General features: G+C 52.8%; 2 protein-coding genes across 2 annotated transcripts; both read left to right on the forward strand.

Moving 5' to 3' along the window:
• Positions 1-488: 488 nt before the first annotated feature.
• On the forward strand, positions 489-20,618 carry DNTTIP1 (deoxynucleotidyltransferase terminal interacting protein 1). The gene is made up of 13 exons (XM_028524130.2): positions 489-671; positions 1,266-1,336; positions 3,693-3,789; positions 7,127-7,225; positions 10,279-10,347; positions 10,576-10,632; positions 10,887-10,945; positions 11,833-11,878; positions 13,855-13,913; positions 14,003-14,063; positions 18,234-18,305; positions 20,088-20,143; positions 20,254-20,618. Exons 1-13 carry the CDS (start codon positions 498-500, stop codon positions 20,390-20,392), a joined length of 1,059 nt encoding a protein of 352 aa, XP_028379931.2. The 5' UTR covers positions 489-497; the 3' UTR covers positions 20,393-20,618.
• A 1,053-nt stretch (positions 20,619-21,671) lies between these two features.
• On the forward strand, positions 21,672-24,875 carry UBE2C (ubiquitin conjugating enzyme E2 C). The gene is made up of 6 exons (XM_028524595.2): positions 21,672-21,840; positions 22,365-22,392; positions 23,143-23,229; positions 23,822-24,026; positions 24,134-24,193; positions 24,624-24,875. Exons 1-6 carry the CDS (start codon positions 21,740-21,742, stop codon positions 24,683-24,685), a joined length of 543 nt encoding a protein of 180 aa, XP_028380396.1. The 5' UTR covers positions 21,672-21,739; the 3' UTR covers positions 24,686-24,875.
• Positions 24,876-27,256: the final 2,381 nt, after the last annotated feature.

Genomic DNA, 27,256 nt, shown 5'->3' on the forward strand with positions numbered 1-27,256 from the left:
TTTCATTCTGATACCTGCAGACCTAAGAGGCAGCCCTGGGGTGAGGGCCGCAAAGAGTGTTAGGGGTGGCATGGGCCTCCTGCTGTTGGTTTTCCCGGCCCCCGCATTAGGCCACTCCAATCCAGGGGCTGAGTACCGGCCATATTAAAATCTACAGTTTGCAAAAGATGAACTGCAGGCGCCACTGTACGAAACGCCCCCCCTACGTTCCCTAACCCCAAGCCTTGGAAACCTGCTCCCCTGCCTAGGCCCCGCACTTTTCCAGACTGAGAAAGGTTCTTGACTGAACACGCCCTGTCCACACCCGAGACTCCACCCCTCCGGGAAGGGAGCCCCGCCCCCACGATCCTCCCCTCGCCTCCTCCCTTCACACACCCCGCCCCCTCATGGCTTCTGAGAGTTCGCGTCCGGGTTTCCCGGCAGACGCGGCGGTTGGTTCCCATGGTAACTCCGCAGCTCACTGCGTCGCGCTTTCGGGCAGGCAGCCGCGCGTTCCAATGACGTCACGAAGCCACTTTCCGGCCCACTGGCAGAGTCGGCCCGGGCTTGTGAGGGTCGGGGGCGCCATGGGGGCCACTGGCGACGCCGAGCAGCCGCGGGGACCCGGCGGAGCAGAGCGGGGCGGCCCGGAGCTGGGAGACTCGGGTGCAGCGGGGCAGCTGGTTCTCACGGTAAGACTGTCCCCAGGGAGGCCGGGCCGGGCCTGGGCTCGGGCCGGCAGGGCTTCGGGTTCCTTGGACCCTAGCCCGCGGGCGAGGGAACGCGGTGGCTGGTGCTGCCGAGGGGGTTGGCGTTTTTCGCAGTCCGACGGCCTGGAATCAAATTCTGGTGCTGCCCTCCTCGCTAGACGACGTGGGCCAGGCTGTCACCTCCCCCTGAGCTCCAGTTTCCTCTTCTATAAAACGGAGATGATTAGTATCTGCCTCATAAGGTTGCGTTGGGGATGGGGTATAAATGCAGGTAAAGTGCCCAGCATATCAGATGCCACAGAACGGGCCCTTAGTAAACACTGAGTCCCTCCCTCCAGCCGTACCTGAAAAGGTGGGGTCGGGACTATTGAGGCAGGAAACTCTCCCTGAGTTTCTCGTCCCTTGGCAGGGCCTTCCAATCACTGCCCACCACCCCCCCCATCCCCGCCCCACCGTGGGAGAGGTGGTGTAAGCACCTGAGAAGCAGCGCTCTAGCTTTAACTTCATCATACCCACCCACCACCTTCACCCCAGTGTCGCAGACTTCGGTGACATCTGCTCCCTTGGTCCCCACAGAACCCTTGGAACATAATGATAAAGCACCGGCAGGTGCAGCGAAGGGGCCGCCGATCACAGATGACAACCAGGTAAGGCTGACTCTGGGTGGGACTTACCGCCCAGGCACTGCCTTGGAAGGTAGCTTTGGGGTCCTGTCCTAGGTGTAGAAGCTGAGAAGAGGTGGTCAGGCAGTAGAAAGAGCACTGGATTGGGAAAGCGGAGACTCAGATTCCGTGACTCTGTATGACTTTGATCAGGTCGCTTCCCCCTCTGAACTCATGTACAAAATAGGGGGAACAGGTGGATTACACAGTATCTTGGAACCCTAACCCCCACTAGCTCTGTGTTTGAGGGCTCTAAAGAGGCAGAGTAGCATAGAGGTTAAAAAATAGCATCCACAGGGTACTATAACCCTGTGGTAATATAGAGAAATAATGAATGGTGAATTATTATTATTATTATTATTAAATAATAAAAGGGAAGCAAGAGAGCACAGGATGGGCCTTTGGGCTGCTGATTATATTTCTTCACCTGGATAACGAGTAAATGAATGTTCATGAACACTGTTTGCTAACGTGTATAGACTTTTCTGTATTATATAGTACTTTACACTTTTTTTTAGCCCTACACTAGTTGATTACTTTCCAAGAAGAGAACCTGGCCATCAACATACGGCTCAGAGAAATGTAATAAGTACCAAGAAACAAAACACAAAATTTACTTACTGTATCATTAGGCCCATTTTAGACTGTATGACTACAGTATACTCCAGTCAAGAAATCAGTAATTCTTACAGAGTTAAAAACTTCAAGAGAAATGATATATACATAATATTTTACTTACTGACCTCTCCGAAACATGTCAAAATTCATACAGCTAATGGAACTTTCCTTATTAAAGTGTTGCTCAACATGACAAATTCCTAACAAAAAATATTTTAATGTAGGAATCAACATGTGAACATTACCCTTCGGTGGTAATATTCAGATTATAAATATAAAGTAAATAGCGAATAACATTATACTTCTGGTTCAGTGGAAAACGTAAGGGTTGACAGTCGCGCTTAACGCCTGGTTAAGGAAGTGGGGAAGCAGACAGGGGAAGCAGAGAGGCACGGAAAGGTTTAACAGCTCAGGTGATTCTCAGCCCTCCTGAGAAACTGTACATTGGAAATCTGTGACAAGTGTCCTGTAATATGGTGGCTTCGGACCATCAGTGATCATTCCGTTCATACGGTTTGAACACGGAAGGCTCCGATTCAGAGTCTGGCAACCAGCCGATAATACTATATGTAAGTCCTTGTATTCAAAAGTGTCGCTTAAGTTTGGAAAGGTCAAGATAAAGCATACCTGTTTTCATAATTACTTTCAGATACCATTGAGGCTGCACTACTGCACATGATCAGGTATACTGCTGTGCACAGTTAAGTCTGGTTACCAGGTCTTATATTTCGTGGTCATCAGCTGCACGTATTTTATGGAAATCTATCAGCCCAGCACAATGGTTACATTTACTTTCTTTTAAAGATGAATAAACTTAAGGAAAAATGGGCTTTTCTCGATGTCTCGTTTTCAAATTATTGATACAAACTTACCAAAAGAAGTAACTATATATTTTACCCAGTGTCACATAATCTGCAGAAAGTTTCCAAGATAGCCACCTTTCCTGTACAGTTTCCAAAAATAAGTAAAAGTTTGCTAACTGAAAGCCTTTACATTCCTAGCTCTGTAAAGTAAATATTCAAAAACAAAGTACAAAAAATGATCTCTCGGCTTCTGAACAGCCCACTTAGTTACATGAAGTATTTTCTGTCCCAGTGCTTTCTCAAATTCAGAAGGAACTTAGTTCCTGAGACCATGGCAAACAGTCTTCATTTCAAACAAGTCAGTCTGTTTCCATGGCAACACTGTGGGTTCCTTCGCTACCTTAAGTTGCATTAGTTGACTGTGGAATTTCTCAATCTTCTTTACATCTTGAGCTTAGACTGTTCCATACACCAAAGAAAGTAAATTATCTATTACTTTCAAACACAAACTTGCATCAGAATGCCTGTATTTGAGAACCACACGTGCCTTCATAGGGGCAGCGAGGCAGAGTTTCTCGGCTACCGGACTGAACTCCTCCCAGGTCTGGTACCACAGCATCGTGGGCCTGCAGCGGGATGGGAGAGGGAGACACGGCTGGGACCGGAGGTGGCCCAACCTAGCCCGCCTACCTCTCTCCCTCCCTCTGCCACCAGCCAATAATAACACTCATTGCATAGAGCTACAAGAATGAAATAAAGGCATGCATCTGTGTCGTTTACAGAGAACCCGGGCACAGAGCTAGTTCTCAGTAAAAACTGTTAGTGTCATCAAAGGACACTATGTCAGTCATTGGCTGGGCGGACTGAGAAAGGGTGTGTTTGGGACATGTCCGCTGACTGTGCCTCCCTCCTGTGTGCAGTTTCACGGACCCTGCCATCTCCATGGACCTCCTGCGAGCCGTGCTGCAGCCCAGCATCAACGAGGAGATCCAGACCGTGTTCAACAAGTACATGAAGGTAAGAGGGGCACGAAGGTAAAGCGGCAGCAGGGAGGAGGACCCGGGAGCAGTCCCTTCCTGCGTCGTTATCCCCCTGGCTTCCTCTAGGACACACAGACACCCAGCATTTTCCAGTTCTGAACCCCCTTTTTGGGGCTAATTCGAATACCTCTTTTGCCAAGCTATATTGTGAGAATGAAGTTACGTAAGTGGAATATGATCAGAACTGTGCTTGGAACAAAGCTAGTGTTTTTATTACTTGTTTAATAATATCACCGTTATTATTATAGAAAATTATTACCTAGGACTGTAAACTTCTACATGGTTCTACAAGAATGCCTCACGGATGCTTCAGACTGAACTCTGTTTTTTGTTTTGTTGGTTTTTTTCCCTAAACCTTCTCTTGTGTTTACTCACTCCTTCCACAAGTGCTTCCTGAGCACCCACTGTAATGGCAGGCACTGTTCCAGGCACTGGGGATGGAGCAGTGAACAGAACGGACAATGTCCTTGTCCTCTGTTAGCAAGGTTGTACTTTGTTAGGGAGTGCCAGAGAGAAGGGGAGGGGGTGGCCAGTGGGGAGCAGGGGTGCTGTTTCATAGACTGCTGCTGGGAAAGCCCTCTGGCAGAAGGACATTTAGGCCGGGATCTAAATAAAGCGAGGAGAGGAGAGAACAAGCCATGCAGAGACCTGGGGGAGAAGCCACCCCAGCCGTGGGAACAAGGCCAAAGGCCCTGAGGCAGGACTGTGCTTGGAGCTTTCAAAGCAGCGAGGTGTGCCTGGGGGAGACCGAGCCAGAGGAGAGGAGTAGGAGAGGCGATCAGAGATACAACAGGGAGAACCTTGGGGCTGTGGTAAGGACCTTGGATTTTATTATGAGTAACAAAGGCTTTTGGAGAGTTTGAGCAGAACATGTGATCTGGACATTTTTAAAGCGTTATTCTGGCTGTTGTATGGAGAAGAGACTGCAGGAGAGCCAGTTACGAGGCTTGAGATAATAGTGGCCTGAGTGTTAGCAGTGAGGATGTTGGAGAAGAGTCAAGATTCTGTATGTGATTTGAAAAGTATCCATAGGATCTGCCGGTGATTGGGATGTGTAGGATGAAAGAAAGAGAAGTAAAGTACTGTCTAAGTGATTTGCCCTGGGCAGCTGCAAAATCACTAAAACGCACACTGGTAGCAGTGACTGTATTGTCTCCGTGTTTGTGAGTGCGTGTACACACACACACACTCATGTTAAAATATATGTAGGATCAGTTTGCTCACACTGTTGGGCCGCTCAGTTTTTTTATTTAGCAGTACATTTCGGTCATGTTTCTAGGTCATCACATAATAGCGCACCCTGATTCTTTCGTGATCGTTGCAGAGTGGTCTGTTGTATGGTTGTGGCGTAATTTAATTAGCCAGTGCCTAGAGCGTTCGGGGTCAGTGCCGGTTTTCCTCTGGCGCAGACAGTGCTGCGTCGGACACTCCGAACACGCAGCTTCAGTTCACTGGGGGGAGTATTTCCGGGGGATGAATTCCTAGGGATGGAACTGGTGGGTGAAGGGGAAGACATCCCTTTCTCTTGGGAAAGTGTCTCTCCAGAAAGGTTGTGCCATTTTGCATGTCTACCACAAGTGTCTGAGAATGCTTGACTCAAAAAAGGAAAGAAAGGAGAGAGAGAATGCCTGATTCATCGCCGGAATTCATCCTCAGGTCCCAAGGCAGCGTGCACACACCCACCCCTGTGTATTCGCTGCACTGCCTAGCTCACAGGCTGGCCATAAAAGGTCCAAATTACAACAACAAGCTTTCATTTTGCCAATATAGTCAACATGAAACACCAGTTTTCACGTAGTCTTTGTTTTAAAGTCAAACTCTCTGATCAATCTGTTTAATTTGCCTGAAGAGTCTTCCTTCCAAACTCTTGAGGACTCTAGTTCACTGCTTTCGCGCCCCTCTCGCCTCTCTCTTTGTTAACAGCCAAGGCTTTCGGCCTTGCTGAATGTAAGATGACCGTGCGTTCCTGCGTTGTCTCCCACTGCGGGAGCACTGGTTGTAGGTTCCGGGAGTTTTTCTACGTGCCAGGGAGAACTAACACCTAGTTCCAGACACACGACTCGGGCTCTCGCTAGCAGCGTGTTCTCGGTGCCTTTGGGCACCCCCTCACCTTGCCCCCGGTGTTTTCAGGCCCAAGCTCTTCCTCTCACCTGGTGGGATGACCTGCCTTCCCTGTCCCCAGGCAGCGGGAGCCACCATCACCCTGGGGCCCTGACCAGGCCTCGCTCCTCCCGTCCCATGACAGTTGGTGTTCCCTTTCTCTTCTGCAGAATGAACTCAGGTACACTCTAAAAATTGAGAGAATACAGATGAGAAAGCGGTCATTCATGATATCACTGCTGTTACTTTATTGTATATTCTTACAGTTCTTTTGTCTCAGTGTTTGCTTTTTGCTATTTTACAGAAATAGGCTCCTGTGATGGCCAAACTATCTTATAACTCACTTCCTTTCACTCGGCAGCATATCATGAACCCCTTTTGTGTCAAAAATGTGTTTCCTGTATATCCTTACCATGATTTTTAATGTCTGCACATTTACGGTATGGCTCTGCCGTAATTTACTTGAATTGTACCTGGACATTTAGGCTATTTGATTTTGCACTATTTACATGCTAATGCTGCAGTGACTGTCCTGTGGGCGCCTCTGTGCTGTGCTCCCCTTTAAACAAGGACAGAGTGGGTGGTGAGCCTGGGACACCGCCGGAGGTCTGCCTGACCTCAGAGCCACAGGCACGGTCCCTGTTCCCTTCTGTGTGAGGGTATGATAAACGCTTCTCTTCTTCTTTTTTTTTTTTTTATGTTTAAGCCATTTAACAAATATACAAGACAACCAGTCCATTTTTATTTGCTTCTCAATAAGTTTAAGTCCTTGAGGGGCACAGCGTCACATGGATTCCACGTCCGGCAGCCTCAGCAGGAAGGCTGCTGCGGAATTCGGCTGCGGAATCCGGCGCAAGGCAGCCGCTGTTCCAGCGAGTCCTGGTTCCTTGCCCCGGGTGCCTCGGGCTCTGCTCGGTTTGCCTCCAGGAGTCACTGTGTTGCTTCGTACACAGCAGCACACCTCTCGCCCAAACAGAATTCAGTTTCGTCTCGAGCATCAACACCTTCAGTTTTAAGCAGAGCTGTGTGCCCCCTCTGGTTCTGGAGACCCCGCCGATAGCCGGCAGCAACGGCCCCCGTCAGAGCCCTGTTCCCGGCAGCCTCCCCGGCTCCCAGATGGGAGAAGGGCCAAAGCTTCTCTGTTATATTCAGTTTCCTTCAAGTTGATGCAGGTTAGCAGGACTTCTGACTCTCCCTCCTGGCACCCCCCCTAGTTCTTCCAGAAGGCAGCACTGAACGTGCGGGACAACGTCGGGGAGGAGGTGGACGCGGAGCAGCTGATCCAGGAGGCCTGTCGGAGCTGCCTGGAGCAGGTGAGCCCAAACAGGACGGGAGAGGCAGGCCCGGGGCTCCGCCTGTGGGGCTCCGCTGAGAAATGGGATCCCACCATCTGTGGGGGTGCTGGGGAAGCCCCTGCACCCAGACAGGGAAGCACCCGGAGGTGTTGCTGACAGAAGGGGAGGGAAACAGTTACCGTGTGCCGGGTCCTGCGTTAGGTGTCCTCACGCCGTCTGTTCACTTGCGTCTGGAGAGACCCTGTGCAGAAGACACGTTTTAATCCCTGACTTACACATGAAGAAACTGTGGCTCAGGACAAGCGAGAGTTAGAATAGCCAAGACCCGTCTCACCTCTGCGAGTGCTTGTGACTTGATCCTTCAGGTAGTCGCAGCCCCTTCTGGCAGCACGGGGACTGTCACCCTTTCTGCCTCCCTGCCTCTCGGGGCGTGGTCAGGAGGCGTGACATCAGGTCTATAAATGTCCCCAAGATAGTAGTGAACTTTCGCATGTGTCAGCTGCTACTATTAACAGGAATTGTCAGCACCACCCAGACCCTGCTCGACTCTGAAGCCATTAGCTGTCAGACATGGAACTTTCTGCATAATCAAAGCCGCAAGGGCTGCTGTGAGTTCAGTTCTATGAGGGTAATTACCATGAGAAGACTGGCTGGCCAGCTGCTCGGGCACAGCCTCAGGGAAGAGCAGGATCGAGGCCTGGACCTCAGCTTTGAAAGGGCAGAACTCTATCCCGTCAGTGAGAGCTTACTCGGCTTCTTGTGGCGTTTGTCACCCTGGATCATGTCATGTTCCTTAGAATGCTCCTCTCTTGGCTGCAGCCTCGTTGGCCCCCCTCCCTCAGCTTCCTGGGCCCGAGCATCCTCTCCACCTGGGCTCCAGCTGCCCCCCCGCCCCCCGGGCTGTGGGCACACTCCTGGGTTCAGTGCTCAGATCCCTCTCTCCTGTGGCTCATTCTCCTTCCAGGTGGTTCTGTCTGGTCCTGGGCTTTGAAGCCTAAAAATTTAACTGCTGGCGATTCCGAACATTTATCTCATCCCTGGGCTACTTCCATTTTTGCCTTCCCATCCATTCTCCCAGCACGCAGACCCACCTTTTTAAAGGTGACTCAGGTTGTCCCCCTCTGCTCTTTAAAGCGCCCTGGTGGCTTCACTTTGCAGGCAGAATAAAACCCTCACGCCTCACCATGGCCCGCAGAGCCCTACGTGGGCAGATTGCTGCCTCTTTAACTTCGCCTCATCACCCCTGTCCCCACTGACTACACTGGGGCCGTACTTCCGCTTCTCCAGCTCATCAGCCCAGGGCCTTTGCACTCACTCGCTGCTCTCAGTGCCGGGCGTGCTCTGCCCTTAGCTCTTTACATAGCCAGCTGCTGCTTCTCTTCACGTTCAGCTTACGTATCAGCTCATCAGGGAGGCCATCCCTGGCCTCTCCCTCCAGAGTGGCTTCGCCTCACTTCCTTCTCCACCCCCAGGCATTCTCGGTCACCTCGCTTGTTCATTGCCACTATTTCCATTTGAAATTAATAGTTCATGTATCTATTTTCTGCCTCCCCCTTACCCCCACCTCTGCTAAAATCTTGAAGGGTTCTGTTAAAGATTTTATTTATTTATTTTTGGAGACGGGAAGGGAGGGAGAAAGAGAGGGAGGGAAACATCAGTGTGTGGTTGCCTCTTGCGCACCCCTTACTGGGGACCTAGCCCACAACCCAGGCATGTGCCCTGACTGGGAATCCAACTGGCTAGCCTTTGGCTCGCAGGCTGGCACTCAGCCACTGAGCCACACCAGCCAGGGCAAAATCTTGAGTTTTGTAAGAGCTGAGGCCTGATCTTGCTCACTGCTATATTCCTAGCCCTAGAACATGACTATTAATATGAGTACACTGTTTGTCGAGTGAACGAGTGAGTGAGTGAGTGAGTGAACAGGGGAACGAATGAACAAATGGCAAACAGAGAGCAGAGTGCCTGCTCCCATAGAACTTACACCCCTGTTAGGCAGACACATGTGAAATAACAATACAGACATGTGCGTGGAGACGCGTGCACTCTGCATGGAAAAGGGACTTTGGGAGGAGACAATCATGGTTCGCTTTAGGACTCAGCCTATTTGGGGCAGCCACACGTGGACTTGGGCAGACTCTTACGTAAACCTGGAGCACTAAGAGGAGGCTGCAGTGGGAGATAAAAATTACAGAGCCATCAGTTCAGAGATGTTGGTTGAAGCCGCAAGCACGGAGGAAAGCCAGTAGGGTATCTGAGGAGAGAGGACGCGTGAACAGAACCAGGTCGAGGGGGATAAGCCAGCGAAGGCGGCTAAGACAGAGTGGCTGGAGCAAAGGGAGAAAAACCAGGGAAGCGTGGCCACAGGAGCCCATAGAAAAGCGTTTCCAGAAGGAGGCAGCTGCTCGGAGATGGCTGTGCTGAGGCTCCTCGTCTCCACGCCGCAGCCCGGAGGCGGCCCTCTGGGCGAGGCCGCACCCCGCCTGACCGCCTGCCTGAGGGGCCCTCCCTTCTGGCCCGACCCTGTCCCATCTGCCTGCGGTGTGTTCTTCAGAGCACTTCCCGTGATCTGAAGTCACCTTGTTGATATGCTCATTACTCAGATCGCCCACAGAATGTAAGCTGCACGAAAGTAAGGGCCTTGCTTGTGTTACTGCTCCCTGCTGCATCCCCAGCACTTACCCACTAGGCGCGCAGTGCTTATTCAGTGAAAGCAGCAGCTTGCTGAGGAATGTGTAGTATATCGACACACTTAGCTAGAAAACACCTATAGTACGTATTTACATGGAAAACAGTGAAGAAGAATGTGCACTGAAATGTTAACAATAAATATTCCGTGGGTACTGAGATGGCAGGTTTGATTATTTTACTTGCATTTTCTAATTTTTAAACAGTGATCATTAATTATACAAGTTTTTAAAGTATAGCTACCTACTTACGTGCGTGTCTCGGAGAGCCCTTGTACTGACCATGACCCACAGCCCTGACCCAGTTCGGAGCGAGTCTGTAAAAAGGAAGGCAGAGAGGCCACCGCCGCCAAAGTGGTGACGTTGAGCATGGTCTCTTCCCTCCAGGCTAAACTGCTGTTCTCAGATGGAGAAAAGGTCATACCCAGATTGACCCATGAGCTTCCGGGGATAAAGGTCAGAGCCCCTGCCCCGGGGTATCGGAGGGGGAGGCCGATCAGACCGGGGTTCCCTGTACCTTCCATTTGTAGGACCAGGTCCAACTAGCACCATGCTGGGAGCGTTTCTGAGGCCTGGCTCCGGGAGGGGCTGGGGGGCGTGGTCCGGGAGCCCAGTCCTCCGCAGTCCCCAGGTGCCACAGCCCCAGGCACTGGCCTTCCCCGACTCCCCTTCCTTTTTCTGCAGCGAGGTCGGCAGACAGAAGAGGAGGGTGCCCATCGAGGAAGTCCCATTCCCAAAAAGGTAAACCTTCTCCGTGTTCCCTGGCTGGGAAAGGGCCTCGAAGCTCCAGAGAAGGGGGTGGGCTTCCCCAGTACACCCTGGGGCCTTTCTGGCCTGAGGGGGAAGAGCCCTGGAAACACTCACTCTCCCTGCTCACTCTCAAGCGTCATTGGTTTCTTTGGAAGAACCGTCTCCACCAGTGACCCTGCACCTGCCAGTGGGGTGGGGTGGGGCTTCCACGGGGTCAGGCCTCTGACAGCTGTTCTCTGTGGCAGAGGAAGGGACGGCCTCCGGGACACATCCTGTCGAATGACCGGGCAGCCACTGGCATGGTGTGAGTAGGACCCGGTGGAGCCGAGGGGAGCAGCAGGGAGGGGACAGGCTCGGAGGGAGAGAGACCAGAGTCCTGTTCCATTAGACATCAGGCGTGTTCGGCTCAGGCAGCGAGGCGCCAGGGTTACCCAGGGTCGCGGGGCAGGAGAAGAACGCAGCAAGGAGGAGGTGGTTTTACCTGCGTTTGCCCCAGAACGGTTCAGCCCAACCCGATTAAACACCAGACTCTTCTTCACTGCTAGTATATATTGACTGTTTATAATGTACCATAACTGGTCCGAACACCTTACATTTATACCTTTTAATCCATACAGCCACCCTCTAATGAAGGTATGATTCGTTTGCAGATCAGGAAACGGACTCAGAGAATTACTTGCCCAAGGTCATGCAGCTAATAAGGGGCAAAATTCCTCCATTCCCTCTAGGATAGTCATTTTCAAAGATCTTTAAAGCAACAGAATCCTTTTTTCAAACAAAACTTCACGTGGAGCCCCAGCGTATAAGGCAGATAGAGCCCCACTGGTCTGGGTAAAGGCGATGGGGACGGCTCCAGCCACTGGCAGGGAGAGGGAGGAGCAGTGACCCTCATACCGAGGTTTGTGCGTTGCCTGAGCAAGTGCATTCCTCACCGACAACAGCAGTTGCTGCTGTGACCTCCTCCTGCTGGACGAGAGCTGCAGCTCAGAGAGGTTCTTGGACTCGACGTCCTGGGACGGCTTCTAGTCCAGTCCTTTCTCCCTCCGTATCCCCTCTGCTGGGCTGCCGGGGGGAAGGGCCCCCAGGGCCGAAGTGAGAGTGTGTGGGGAGCTCCCCCCACCACCAGTGGACTTTCTGCCGGTCCTGGGCCTGACCGCGGAGAATTCACCTTTCTTCTCGTCTTCCAATCAGGTGGAAACCGAAATCCTGTGAACCGATTCGCCGAGAAGGCCCCAAGGTATGAACACGGGAGCATGGCAGTGGCCTCTCTCCCAGGGAGACTCCGTCAAGGCTCTGGGGCCCTCCCTGAGGGCAAGAGGCTGGGGGTGGTGAAGGACATGTACACGCCAGGCCAGGGCCACCCACCCCTTCCCCTGCCCCCAGTGCCGGCCACCCGGAAGGCACCCATGCAGGGGCTGCAGTTAGGGGCAACGCAAAGAGAAGGCTTGAGCCTGCTGAAGCCTTCTCCCTGCAAAAGCTAGTGGTACCAGTACTTCTGTAGGACTTAATGTATGCCAGGCAGTGCCCTCAATTTTACATGGATTACCTCACTTAATCTTCGTAACAACCTTATGAAATAGCTTCTGTTACTTTTCTGTAGCTGAGGAGCTTCCTCTCCTGCCAGCTCCCTATGGGCAGAAGCTGTTGCATTTAGTTACCTTATACGCCGGTGTATGCACCGAGGCCTGGGGGCTTGGTCAGAGTTGCACACCAGTGAGTGAGGAGCCAAGTCTCAAACTCAAGGCCCGTTGACACCAGAGTCTGTGTTCTTGATCATGTTGCCCCCAGAACAGATGTCGCAAGCCCTTTTAGCAGCAGACCCTTTGAGCAAAGCCCTGTGTGGGAGCCCGGTAAAATAGGCAACGCCCACTGTCCTGGTCGAGGCTGCGTCTGCTACAGACGGCCCGCTCTCATCCTGCCGGCCCTCCACTTTCACGGGGTGACCACGCTTGTCCTAGAAAAGTCTGCTCCGTAAACCAGGTGGCCCTGCGCTCTCCCCGGTCTCTCGGGTCTTTCTGGCCCTCCCGGACACCCCTTCTCCTTTGTGAGTTCCTCCCCAGCGGGGCCCCAGATAGAGGGGCGTCTCCAGAACTCTCCCCACGCCCAGTGCTCCACCAGCTCTCTCTCTGGGTGGTCCCAGGAGTTGTTCCCTCTCATGGTGTCAGGGACCAGCGTGCGCCAGAGTTGTCCTGCCTCTTAGTCTGTCCTGCGCCTCCCTCTGGTTTAAAGCTCGAACACCCTACTGTCTGCTGGACCTCCCTGCCTGAAATTCCCGTAGCATGTCAAACTCCGCATGTCCAACATGGGAATCCCACTCCTTCCTCACGCCCTCCCTTACATGCTCTATTTCAGCCGTCTTCACCTCTTCCTTTCCCTCCTCTCCCTGCATCCGGTCCAGTCCTGGGTGCTTCCACCTCCTAAATGTATCACAGTTGCTATTCCCTGCTCTTCTGGCTCAGGCCCTCATTTTCTTTCCAAACTGCTCTGTTACAGCAATCTCTGAACCACACCGTCCCCATCCCTCCGCCACCCCCTCCCCCGCCTGTAGTCTGCCACTTCAAATCCATCAGCCACTTTGCAGAAGAGGGGCTGCTATCTTTAAAGCAAATGGTGGGGAGGGGAACGGGGGGGGCTATCTTTAAAGCCCCCACCCCCCTGTTGAGGCCCCCAGTAACTCCCCGTAGCCTTCAGAATGAGGAAAACGTGCCTCCAGGCTCTCCCGGCCTCTCTCTCGAGTCTCCTTAATTCCCACTCCCTGACTTGTGCTGTCTCTCTCTCTGGGCAACACAGAATCGCTTGTAGTCTCCCCAGCATGCCAGACCAGCTCTCCTGCCGCCCCTTCTTCTTCCCCACTGCCCTGTCTAACTCACGCCCACCCTTTCAGAATCCACTTGGGGACTACCTCTTTCAGGCTTCCTACTACCCTCCCCTCTGGCACCCCCACACCCTGCGCTCACCTGCATCATTGCCCATCTTGGGGCGGTGTAATTATCCCTACACATGGGTCCGTGGCTCCCTGGAGAGCCCTCTCTTCCTCATCTCTTTATCCCCAGTGTCTAGCACAGGGCCCGGCATATTGTAAGTATTCAGTTTCTTGAGTGAGCTGTTTTGAGTAATGGACAAGGTAGTGTCGGTACAGGGGTGGGGGAGGAGTATTTCCCTCTGCCCCACAGATCAGCCCCACCCTCACCCGCCTTTCTGTTTTGTACACAGTGGGACCCAGCTCGGCTGAATGAATCGACCACCTTTGTGTTAGGGTCTCGAGCCAACAAGTGAGTCTGAGGGCTCTGGCAACGAGGGAGGGGTCCACGCCCAGGACTCCAGCTGCCGGGACCCTTACCCCTTGTCTGTTACTTTTCAGAGCCCTGGGCATGGGGGGCACCAGAGGGAGAATCTACATCAAGCACCCACACCTCTTTAAGGTAGGTGAGTGCTGGGGCTCAGGCAGGTCACTGCAGGGGGACATGTGACGCTGGGAACTCAAGGTGGCACAGGGAAGCTTGGGAGAAACACCAGTCTGAGAGTGAGGGCATCCGGGTTCTTGTTACCCTTGACCTTTGTCTTTTGCAGTTCACCAACACCTCTAGCTACTTGCCTCATGTATTTCTTGTGCACCAGACGTGGTTTTAGGCGCTACACTTACAACATCTCACGGAGCTGCCCTTTAAAATCCGTGCGGTTGAGAAGGGCTAAGTGACTTGCTCAGAGTTACTCAGCTAGTAATCCGTGAGTCGGGATTCCCATCCGGGTCTGTCCTCAGCCAGGCCTGAGCTCTTAACCGCCGCCTCATTCCATTTTCCGTGAGGAGATTAGGACAAGGCGGTGGCTCCAGCCCTTTGCAAAGAAGAGACTCCCCTCTGAGAGCAGCTCTGCTTGGGCGCCACTGCTTGAGAAACAGTGGGTGGGCGGAACCAGGAGTTCATTCACCTTCTTAAGTGAATTTGTATTCGTCACGAAAGCACCCAAACATGTTAAGAAAAAAACCTACATGTGTATGCAAGACATGTTTTTGACACCTGTTCATAAGGCTTGGCCCCCCTTGCCGGAACTACACGTCCCCTCCGCGGTCCGAGTCATGGACTCTGTCTACAACCTTCTGAGCAAGTTCAAGTTCTTCAAAGGGCAGACCTGCTCCCTTATTCCTCAGTGTCGTCACTCCTGCTGCTCCCTGTACCTGTACAGGAGGGAGCGCAGTATTCCTCCCGCACCGGTGTGTCTGTTCCCTACGATGCACGTCCCCCGAGACCTTGATGCATCACCCCCAGGCGCTCTTGGACCTACTTTGGCTTCCTGTGGCCTGACGGTTAGGAGAAGGTTTCGGTCCTGGTCCCGTCACCTACTAGCCGTGTGCCCTTGGGCGAGTGGCTCCTCACTTCTGATCCTGTTTTGTCAGCTGTGAAGTGGGAGTGATACAGACTGACTTGCAGGGTTGGCAGAATTAAGAGAGAGAAGATGTTAAGCACCCAGCACAGTGCCTGGCACGTGGCACAGGTGGAGCTCAGTGAGCTGTAAGCGTGATCACCCGGTTCTTGGACCCGCCATCTGCAATGAGCTCCCAGTTCACGCTCATTACCAGGGGCAGTGGGTACTACCTCTCATTTTAGTCCTTCCAGTCTAGCCAGTGAAGGGATGTGTTTTACCTTTAGTTCTGCGCTCATGACAGTGTCTTTTCAGTTCATTTGCAGCCTACTTGTATTTCTTACGGAAACTGCCTGTTATATCTTTGGTCAACTTTTTTACCTAAAGGCATTATTCAAATTTTTCTTCAACCTTTTCAAATTATAGAAATAATTTACAAACCCATTCTTGTAAAAGGTTTCAAGCATACACAGAAGCTAATGGGGAACAAAACACAGAGCTGCCCTCGCCCTCGACTCTGACTGTCCCCCCCTCGAAGGCCCCACCAGCACCGCGGTGGCATCTTCGCTCCCCCTTCCTCTGTGCGCATGCGCACGAGTGTTTATCCTTCCTTGCCCCTTAGCGGTATTTTATGTTATTGAATTCATAGTACACATGTGGTTCCCTGATTTTCTTTTCTTCACCCCAAAACTCATGCATTCATCAAACAAAAGCTGACTGAGTGCAGAGTGTCCACAAGGTGCTAGAGAGATAGCGGCTAACCAGACACACAGGGCCCCTGCCCTGACGGAGCTTGCCTTGTGCGCAGGGCACGCTAGGGTCTGCGAGCCAAGCCCAGCATTTCTGCATTCTCAGAGTACTTTGTTTATGTTTTTATTTATTGATATTTTAGAGAGAAAGAGAAAGGGAGAGAAGCATGGATTTCTTGTTCCACATATTGGTGCATTCATTGATCGATTCTTATATGTGCCCTGACTGGGGATCAAACCCACAAACCTCGGTATATCAGGACAACACTAACCAACTGAGCTACCCGGCCAGGGCAGAAGGGTTTTACATTTTGGGGCGGGGCGGGGGCGTGTTCAAAAGTGAAGAATAGTATGTGACAGAGATGTATCCCCTGTATGTGGCTGACAAAGCCTGAAATATTTACTAGCTAGCCCTTTACAGAAAAAGTTTGCCAGCCACTGTAGATCTGATGGATGAGACCGTAGAGATTTGTCCACATTATTGAATAAGTCTCCCTCGTTTTATTTTTAACAGCTGTACAGAATTCATAGAGTAAACATTCCATCATTTATCTCATCGCCCCTGCTGGTGGGTGTTTGGCTTTGCAGCCGTTTTGCTGTCATGAGCAGCGCCGCAGCGGACGTGCTTGTGCATGCGTGTGGGCGGTTCCTCAGGGTAACCCTGGAGATGGGATTGCTGGGACAACAAGCGCACACTTTAAAAACTTTGACTGACGTTCATATTACATGGGAAGTAAAACAATTATTTAAACTCAAAGGTCGTCACCATACATATTTCCCAGCTTGGTCTCTATTTCAGAGGTTCTGCCTCCTTTATAAAACCTACTTTCATTGCCCAGGCCAGGTGGCTCAGTTGGTCAGAGCGTCGTCCTGTACACCAAAAGGTTGCAGGTTCGATCCCCACTCAGGGTGCACAATAGAGGCAACCGATCGATGTTTCTGTCTCTCTCCCTTCATCTCTCTCTAAAATTAATAAACATATCCTCTGGTGAGGATTTTTTTAAAAAACAAAAACCTACCTTTATTGAGCATTCACTATGTGTCAGATGCTCTATTTATTTAGCACTTTATATGCACCATTTTACTGATTTTAACAACCCTACAAGTATTAATACTGGCTGTTTTACAAATGAAGAAACTGAGTCTCAAGGAAATTACTGCCCAGGCCTCCGCCATCTAGTAAGTGGCAGAAACCAGACTTTAAACATTCTTGTCTGATTCCCAAACCGGGTTCCTAACTGTGCTGCTGTCCTTCCTCCCCCTGAGCATGAAGTGTCTTGGTTCTTGTTTCAGTAAATCTGGCCACCACACATGTGTTACACAGGCTTCCCCAGACCGCTCTCGCAAAGAGAAGAGCTCTGTAAGAACAGCCACCAGTCCGACTCATTGTCAGAGATGCCGTGTTTTGAGAAAGGAGAGGGTTGGGGACTACATGGGAACTAAATCTCTGGAAATCAGATCCCACCCCTGGCTCCCTGGGCTCCCCTGCACTTGCTCTAAAGGGGTCCTTGTGCCCGCTACGTCCACCCAGCTAGGACAAGGACTTGTTGATGAGACCTGCTTAAGGGCCTGTGGGGGGTCTCCGCCCACAGAGCCCCCCCTCCCCGCGCCCCTGGCTGCCACAGATGAGAATAAGGCTACCAAGACAGGATCTGCTTGGGGAGGAAAGGGGGCCGATCTCTCAGAGGAGAAAGGCCAGGAGCCTGTTCCTCAACGGGCTTTTATTGGGTTCGTCTGCACAGGAATACAGGTAAGCTCATCAGTCACTGTCAGGCAGTAAGGATCAAACAATAGATAACATTCAAAGAACTATGAGGGCTTATTCTGAGTCAGGGTCGTTAGCTAAAGGGCTATAAAACTTTGGGAAACCAACTCATTTCCTGTTTGGACCCTTATAAGAAAATTGAGAACATTCTTAGCAAAGCAGGTTTCACAGGATTTATGCATTCTTTCCTAGGCCTGTTCGCCCGGGGAACCTCCTATTACTGCCCAGGGCTGCACTGCATTGTTTCTGGCTTAAGTCAGGCAGGGGAAGTAAGACAGTCAAGAGATTAGGAGACTTCTTCCAGACAGAATGCGGACCCGGGCTATGTCGAAGCCAAGGGACAGGGGTCCATCTCCCCCTTTTTCTCTAGCCCCCCAAGTCCTTCTCTGAGGGCCCCTTTGTGACTGTGCCTGTCTTAGGTTGTCCCTCTCTTGAGGAGTCTTACCTGTCATTAGCTAACCAGTCATCCTGCCAGGGCCAAGCAGGGTAAAGCAAAGGGAGCAGAGGCAGTGCCCCTGCCAGGGAGATAAGCTTTGCCTCCTTAGTGGTTTATGGTCCCAAGGTCCTTTACTCAGCCTTAGCTGTGGGGCGGGGGTTGTTACAGCTTCTGAAACCAGGTAGGGCGGTTCCCAACAAGGGCCAAGGGTGTGTTCTAGGACCGAATGAGAAGAGCCCCTCCCACCAGGCTAACATCTCCTCTGTGACTTCATCCCTCACAGTATGCAGCTGACCCCCAGGACAAGCACTGGCTGGCAGAACAGCATCACATGCGGGCGACAGGGGGGAAGATGGTAAGCACTGTTCCCTCGTGGCACTGCCAAAGACCGCACCCCCCCCCCCCCCCCCCCCCGCCACCCCGAGCTGAGGTTGCCAGGGTTCTGGCTCTGAGAGGCAGCTCACTTCCAAATGCACGAGACTTCCAAAGCCTGACGAATGTAGAAAGGGAGGCTGGTAAGGGCAGAGGGGGCCCACTCCTTCATGCCAGAGGGCAGGGTGCAATCCCTGGGTTCCCTTCGCTGTCCCTAGGTCTCCCACTCAGCACCCCCTCACCTCTCATCCCTCCTGTTTGGATTTTGTTAGCTGCGTACAACAGCAGGTACAAGACACACTTCGTACAACTTATCACTGTGCCAGCTGACAGCCCCCACTCATCGATCCCAGCACTCTGCCACCAGACACCGGTAGAAAATCTGTCCTCAGCACAGTGCCCCGGGCAGCACCCCTGGTCAGTAGGAGCAAAACTTGTTTGCCACACCCGGCAGCCCCTCCTGGAATGACCACAGGAGTTTTCCGCTCACATCAAGCCTCGACCTTAGGAAAATCGCCCTTGCACGAGTTCTAAAACCGTGGTGGGGTTTTGTCCGTCACAGGCAGTGTCCCCGCTCCCCGCACCCCGCCCAGACTCAGCAGCTCAGTTAATTAGAGCATTATTGCGGTACCCCAAGAATCTAGTGGCCTTGTGCACCAGTATACCATCTCCTTCCTGGTATTAAAAGCTGTCTTTTATTTTACTACTCTATTTAAACCTACACCCTGCTTCAAAAAAGATTTCAGGGAGCTTACCGTTGATTCATGAAATGCAACATAACATAAATAAGAAGGAAAAGGAAAAACAGGATTAAAATTAAGCCATGCGCAAGGCTAGTTTTTTGTTTGTTTGATTTAATTGCTGGCCTGGGAGACCAGCGCACTTAGGAGTTTTCACAAATTCAGCCCTAGGCCCCCTCAAGAACACCTCGTCTGTTGCCAAGTTCCCAGTGCCCTTAGGAGGAAGACAGTCAGATCACTGAAGGGACGCACAATCGATTATCCCCAACCCCAAGACTAGAAGGGAACATTTCCCACGGAAGACTTTCCTTCTCATGCGACGGACAGCGTCCTCTGCATGGCGCGCCCACAAGAGGGCTCGCCCCCGCTGCAGCCATGGCATTGTGCCGGGGAGTGTTACAGACGCCGGGACGTCACAGCCCAGTTACTAGACAGCTTTCCCTTCTGCCATGAAGTTCAAAACCAAATACTCTCGGTTCCTAGAGTTAGCATGGCTTCCTCCCGATGTCCTGTTTCCGTGTGCATTTTGCCAGTTCTCATGCCAGTTCGTTATTAATGGCACCTCAGGGTCCTTTTTAAAAAATACTTTATTTATTATTTTCAGAAAGAGGGCAAGAGAGGAAACAAAACATCAATCGGTTGCCTCTCACATGCCCCCAACTGGGGACCTGGCCTCCAACCCAGGCATATGCCCTGACCGGGAACCAAACCCGTGACCTTTCAGTTCACATGCTGGTGCTCAGTCCACTGAGCCACAGCAGCCAGGGCTCAGGGTCCTTTTTTAAAAGAGGAAGAAGTTATAGTCACCAGTTTCCACTCCCTCACCCATTAAAGTTTCTATTTGAGTGAAGGATTGCCTCAAGGTACTGTCCCCCAGACAGTCTCCCTATTTACTCTCCCTACTAAACTATAAACTATGCCCCCTCCCTTACAGCCCTTATATTAAGCAGCTGTTTAATAAAGTGTTACTGAGTTAGATAGAAATGAATCAGAGTTGATGGTCACTCTCCTTTGCTCCGCCCCAGGCCTACCTCCTCATTGAGGAGGACATCCGGGACCTCGCTGCCAGTGATGATTACAGGTAAATCCAGTAGGTCCGCCCCTGTACCCTTCCCCTGCCTTACAGTAGTCCCCAGGGTGAGCCTGGGCCTGCATCCTGTCTTCAACTCTTTTCCCCCATGCCTGTGCCAGAGGATGCCTGGACCTGAAGTTAGAGGAGCTGAAATCCTTCGTTCTACCCTCCTGGATAGTTGACAAGATGCGAAAGTACATGGAGACCCAGCGGACAGAGAATGAGCACCGTGCTGCTGAAGCGCCTGCGCAGACCTGAAGCCAAGTGCCCTGGCTGCCCCCTGGCAGCCGTCCTCCAAGACCCTGTTGCCCCAATGGCTGAGGCCACCGCTGAGACTGCGCCTGGACGGGGGACAGCAGCATTAAGCCGTGTCTGGGCTCCTCTGTAGTGACTCACTACAGAGCATCCTCAGACTGGCATGTAGTTCTGTATTTGTAAAGTTATTAGGAGGCAAAGCAATTAAACAGTTTGTAATAAACACAGACGGGGAGCCTGCTGTGTGTTCTGCCTCGTGAGGCAGGGCCTTAGTCAAGGGCCTAGAAGAAGTGGGTAGAGGGAAAAGGGGCCAGTTGCCCCCTCCAATCCCCCAGCACGTGCATCTTGCTTTATGAGGTGAAGCTGGGAACACCTTGCACACCGCCATCCCTCTTTCTTTCTTTCTTTTTTTTTTAAGATTTTAATTTATTTTTAGAGATGTAGGAAGGGAGGGGAAAAGAAAGGGAGAGGACGTGCGAGAGAAACATCCCGTTGGTTTGCTTCTTGATTGATTGCCTCCGGGTACTCCCTGGCCGGATGGAACCAGCAACCCAGGCATATGAGCGGAAATCGAACGGTGACCTTTAGCTTTGCCTGCAAAGGCCCAACCCACCCACACTGGTCCGGGCATGTCCCTCTATTTATTCTTCACTCAACTAAGGTGTGGAAGTAGCAGGATGCAATGGGTGACACGACGGTGGGTTGATGATAGACTAGAAGAAAAATACAACGGCTTTTATTACCGTCATTTTTATAGGTTAAAACACTCAAGTATTTAGAGCTAAGGCCGCATATGAACCTCTTTGTAACAGAGAGTCCACTGCTAGACTGCCATCAGCCTCAAGTTTTTGCCCGCGCGATGAGCCCAGGACATTACTCCAACGGGGAGAGGCAGGGGTTCCGGTTTCAGGGTCTTGGCGCCGCAGGGCAAGAGTAAACACCCCCCCGTTTCGCCGAGAGGAGGGTGCCGGCTGGGCCTGCTGGATGCTGCCGCGGGTAGCCTGGCCTTGGACCTAAAGGAGCTCACTCCACGTGGGCGTTTTCTTAGCCCTTTAATGGTCGTCCTGTTCCAAAGGCCACCAATCCACTGCAGACTCGTTTTAATGGCAGCCCCTGCAGCCAATCGTCCCTCAGAAGCGGATTCCCGCCGCGCTAGTGCGTGAGTCTAGCGGTTGCACCGTGACAGCCCTCCAGCGCTGCCCATTGGCTGGATCAAACCCAAGCGAGCCACGGATTGGCCAGCACGCCCAGAGAGTCGCAATTCAAATGCAAGCGGACTGCGCCGCAGCCCTGCAGTTGCAGCGGTGTCCTCTCACAGGTCTTCTGCCCGTCCCTGCCAACGCTGCCCGCATGGCCTCCCAGAACCGCGACCCAGCCGCCGCCAGCGTCGCCGCTGCTCGGAAAGGAGCCGAGCCCAGCGGGGGCGCCGCCCGGGGTCCCGTGGGCAAGAGGTGAGTGTTGTTGGGCTAAAGCCGGGCGTGGCACGTCCTGGGCAGTGGGCCCGAGAGCAAAGACTTCCGGGACCCCCTCGGACCAGCTGAGCTACGGGAGGGACGACACTCCAGGAGCTCGGGCTGCTCCTAGAGACCCTCCCGAAGGAGGACAGAAGGTGTAGGAATGCTGCCAGAATACTCCGCAGACGAGCCACTGTGAAGATGTCCCGGGGACCCTCGGTGGCTTTGTGGGGACGGCGAAGAACAATTTTGTGATTTGGCACGGGGAGAGACGCCAGAGGAGCGGCGGGGGTTAGGAACACGCCAGAATCCTGCCGAGAGAGCCTGGAAGCAGGGAGATTGAGGACTCCCTGGGACCCTCGGGTGGGAACGGGAGTGTGCCCCCAGGCTCAGTCTCCTCTCAGGGTAGGGGTAAGCCTCCGTGACAGCTCCTTCACAAAGACCCGTGTGGGAGGAGATGGGACCATCCGAAGTCGGGGCCCATCCAGACGCCCAAGTGACTCCGATCGCCTTCTTTGCAGGTTACAGCAGGAGCTGATGACGCTCATGGTGAGTGACTACCTGCCCGGGTCCCCGGCCGGTGGGTCCACCCTCGCGCTTGTGCGCACACTCACCAGCAGCTCCCGCCGCACAGCGGGCTCTTTGCTCAGACACGGGGGGAAAAGATGAGTCCGGTTTGCGCCCTCCCGGGAAGAAGTTCATATGCCCACCCACGCCTTTCTTCCAGCCGCCTCCGCTCCTCATCCCGTCTCCCCGCAATGAAGTTCCCTCTAAAGTACAGCTCCCAGAAGCCATGGAAGGCCTTCCCCGGGCCCTATTGTCCTGCCTCAAGCTTTAGCCGTGCCCAGCTCTCCTTCCACTCTTAGTATCTCTAGTCCTGTCGCTCCTTGGGATGCGTCGTCCTAGATGGTCTTTCCTCCACTATCCCTGAGTATTCCATCCAAGCCCTGCAGTGCCCATATTGTATATCTCCGTGGTCTGTGCGTAGTCTCTGGGCTCCATGTGGGACGGGCACTCAGGAGCACTTTGAACTGAATTCCCAGCAACCAAGACAGTCACTGAATAATCCCTCCCTCCGTCAGCCTGGCACTGAACCTTCATAATCCCAAACCTCCTCCCCAGAAGGATGTGTTCAGGCCCCAGAGTCTAACCGCTTCCTCAGAAAAGCCCGTCGATTTGCCCTGGCTGATTTGCCCTGACTGCTGTGTCTTGGATCAGAATGTGGACTAAGGGGTGAGGGTTCAGCCATTGTTCCCAGGGGTGCTCTCCACAGCCCAGCAAGTGCTGTTTCCTCCCCAGATGTCTGGCGACAAAGGAATTTCTGCCTTCCCTGAGTCTGACAACCTTTTCAAGTGGGTGGGGACCATCCACGGCGCAGCTGGCACAGTAAGTGTAGGGCTGGGCTGGGCGGCTGTGATTTTGCGGCATCTGGGGAGAGGTGGGAAGTGAAAATACTACAAGTGCCACCAGCTCTGCTTCCAGCCTTTAGGCGAACAGGACACCCCTGTGCTCTGGGCCTGGGGCCCCGGTCTCCCCTCCTGTATACTGAGAAGGTGGGTTTAAAGCAGGTCTCTCCATCTTAGGTTCCTCAGAGGCCAGGGAGCAAGGAAAGGAATGGTGGGCAAGCAAGAACTTTGGCCAAGGAGAGGGCACAAGTCGCAAGAGGGTGGCTTTCCGCTGCTACACTGCCGGGTTTAAGAGAAGTCAGAACTCCAGATCTGTGCCCCAGATCTCCTAACTTGTACGTGTTAGCAGCCAATAGTCTAATTAGACTAGAAAGCACGGCCGTGGCGACCCTCGGGTGCCACTTTACAGCCCTCAGGCCAAAGGGTCCCTGATGTCCCCACCGGGTATGAGAGAAAGCACCGGAACCAGTGTAAGACCGCCTTCTGTCAGGTCCCAGAGAAACTCCGAGGTCCTAGCAAGCCCCTCACGTGCGGCTTGGGCTGGGATGTGAGCCTCTGTTTCCCCGCGCCAGGTGTACGAGGACCTGAGATACAAGCTCTCCCTGGAGTTCCCCAGTGGCTACCCCTACAACGCGCCAACAGTGAAGTTCCTCACGCCCTGCTACCACCCCAACGTGGACACCCAGGGCAACATCTGCCTGGACATCCTGAAGGACAAGTGGTCCGCGCTCTATGACGTCAGGACCATCCTGCTGTCCATCCAGAGCCTGTTGGGAGGTGACTTCTGAGGCTAGCCCCGCCCCCCCGCAGCCTGGGAGCCTATCAGGACTCCCCCAGGCAGCCTCGCCCGCCCCGCTGACCGCTCTTGTTCTCTTCGCCCACAGAACCCAACATCGAGAGCCCCTTGAACACACACGCTGCCGAGCTCTGGAAAAACCCCACGGGTGAGCCCTTCCTCCTTCCTCCTCCCTCCCCCGGCACCTGGTGATCCCTCCCCAACCCCCCAAGGCTCCCGCAAGCAAAAGGATCTCCATGACTCCGGAATGTGTCCTAAGGGCAAGGAAGCCAGTCCTTCCTCTCTGCTTTGGTGTCCTGGTTTGCCTGTTGGATGTAAAAGCAGAAAGTTCACCCTGTGGGTTGAGGGGCTTTTTAAGTATAGAAGGCAGAGCTTTGTGCAAATGACTTGCTCACTAAGGTCCCTAGTCCCCTCGCCAGTCTCGTGGGAGGCAGGGGACTCACGGGCTGGGCAGCCAAGGGAGAATCTGTTGTCCTGGGAACTGCCCCCAAACTCTGCCCACCTTTGCATCCCTGGTGCCCCCTTGCCCCCCAGCTCCTGTCCCTATCACTCACCAAGACCTCCCTGTCCTCGTCCAGCCTTTAAGAAGTACGTGCAAGAAACCTACGCGAAGCAGGTCTCCAGCCAAGAAGAGCCCTGACCCCGGCTGTCCCGCCCTCTCCTGGTGCTGTCTTTTTTTTCTATTTCTTCCGTAGATGGTCTGTCCTTGCCTTGATTTCTGTATATGACTCTATCTTCAGTTGTGGTGTCCTGTTTGTTTTATTTCTGTTTTTTAAATTAAGTCTCTGGTTGAACTCCTGTGATGAATATATTAAATAAATATATATTGGTGTGTTGTTGTTTTTTCTTTTTTTTTTTTTCCTACATGTTGCTGCCTTGTAGTTACCCTGGAGTTGGAAGTACTCAGGTGGGGCGGGGCGGGGTGAGGGTCCTGGGATCTGGGCTTCTCTCTCCCAGGAGAAACACGTGTCCTTCAAAATGTCCGGCCCGTAGGGCCAAGCAGTGGAGTGACTAGGATTTGGTCCCTTGTGGCCTTATTTTATGACTCCACATCTGTCTCACATCTGTAAGACGGGTGTCACATTTCTATTTCTTTGGAATAGTGTCCTGCTCCAGGAATGCTAGCGGCTATTGGAGCCACAGTGTTGCCAAGGAGGCTAAACCAGACCATAGTCTGGGGGGGGGGGGGGTGCAGAGGACCAACCACCTGCCTTCTGACAGTAGGTGCTATGGCCCTGAAAAAGGAGAAGGCGAGGGTCACCTGCAGCAGGACTAGGGTCTGGAGAGACAGCCAGGGAAGGCCCCTTCCCTCCAGACCGAGCTCTCAATGGGCCCCTTGCCCCGGGTCCCCCACAGATGGCCCCATGCTCCAAGGGGGGCACATTTCACCTCCAGCACCTCCTCCAGCTGCTGCACCCAGTGACTCGGGCCCACAGCCCCACAGACCATTTTTTCCCTGGGAGGAAACCCCTGTGCTGACCAGCTGGGGCCCCGCAGAGGGAAGAGCAGGCCGAGGTGATGGGCCCAGCCCAGCTCCTGCAGGAAGATCTCCAAGCCAGACAAACCGCACCCAGGTGCACTGCGACACCACCCAGGTCTCAGCCTCCACCCACCCTGGGGTTTGCCCTGCCTGCAGCTGGTTGTGCAGACCTTGGGCAGAGGGGAGAAAACACCAAGTGGCTTACTGGGGAAGTTCCCACCCACCCTTCTTACTCCTGCTATCCCAGCCCACTTTCCTGCCCTGCACCCCGCCGAGCAGCCACATGTGAGACCTGGAGCTGTCAGATCGGGTGGAACTTGGGTGTCCTTGTTCAGCTTCCTTATCTCTCAGATTGTGCCCTTAGCTCTCTCTTTGGAGCTTTGCTTCTCAATCTAAAGTGCTTATAAATCCACTTAAGTTCTTGTTCAAATGTAAATTTTGTTTTTGTTGGTCTGGGGTGGGGCCTGAGATTCTGCATTTCTAGGGGTTTTTTTTTAAGATTTTTAATTTATTTTTATTTTTAGGGAGGAAGGGAGAAAGAGATGGAGAGAAACACCAATGTGTGGTTGCCTCTCGTGTGTCCCATACTGGGGACCTGGCCCACAACCCAGGCATGTGCTCTGACTGGGAATCAAACTGGCAACCTTTTATTTTGCAGGTGGGTGCTCAGTCCACTAAGCCACACCAGCCAGGACAAAAAAAAAAACTGCCTAATTTCCACGGCATGGATCTTACCTGTGTCAAAAAGTGCTCCATGGTCAAAAAAGGGGCAGACCATGATCGAAGCTCATGTGGATGTCAAGACCACAGACGGTTATTTGCTTTGTCTGTGCTGTGCTGGTTTTACTGAGACTGCAACAACCAGATTCGGAAGACCTCTTATGCTCAGTACCAGTGGGTCTGCCAAATGCAGAGGAAGAGGATGGAAATCTCGACCCGAGAGCTCAGACAAATGACTTGCAAGAAGCGGTCAATAAATCGATTCCGATACTATTGGAAAAGACATAGAAAAGGCTCGCCAATCTATCCACTCCATGACGTCTTTGTTAGAAAAGCCAAAATGCTGAAGAAGCCCAGGTTTGAATTAGAAAAACTCACGGAGCTTCATGGCGAATCGAGCTGATGGACACAAGCCCCCAGCCCAAGAAGCTGTTTAGGGCTGAGAGTTTCAGTGGTGACAAACAAAAAAATCCTACTCATGATCTTTTTTCAAAGGTATCATGATTATTATTCCCATTCGCCTGTTACAGTGATTGAGTGACTACAGGGTGAAGGCCCTGTGCTTGGGGGTAAAGCAGGGAAAAGGCACAGTCCCGTGCTCCAAGAGGTTGAAGGTCAAAGTGGAGACAGACATATGGACAGGTAGAGGGAGTGTCACACGGAGTGATGGGGAGAGTACGGACCAGGCAGGCAGAAGAACTGTGTTAGAATCCCCGGGCCACCCCCATGCTCCTTGTGTGCACTCGGGCATTCAGACGTAACCTCTTTGTAAAACGGGACGTGAAGGAGCTGAGCTGGCACATAGTAAGCACTCAGTAAATGTGGGGTGCCAGACTCACGTGTTGCTCTGACAGCTGAGAGGTGGGGCACCTAACAAGGACTGGGAGGGTCAAGGAGAGCTTTCTGAAGAAGGATTGGACCATGCGGCTAGAATAAGAAAGCACACTCCTTGGCAAGCAAGAAGTTGGGGGTGTGGGCAGGAGGGGAGGAATGAAGACTGGGGAAGGGCAT

Source organism: Phyllostomus discolor, chromosome 9 (assembly GCF_004126475.2).
Source record: "Phyllostomus discolor isolate MPI-MPIP mPhyDis1 chromosome 9, mPhyDis1.pri.v3, whole genome shotgun sequence".
NCBI classification, from domain to species: domain Eukaryota; kingdom Metazoa; phylum Chordata; class Mammalia; order Chiroptera; family Phyllostomidae; genus Phyllostomus; species Phyllostomus discolor.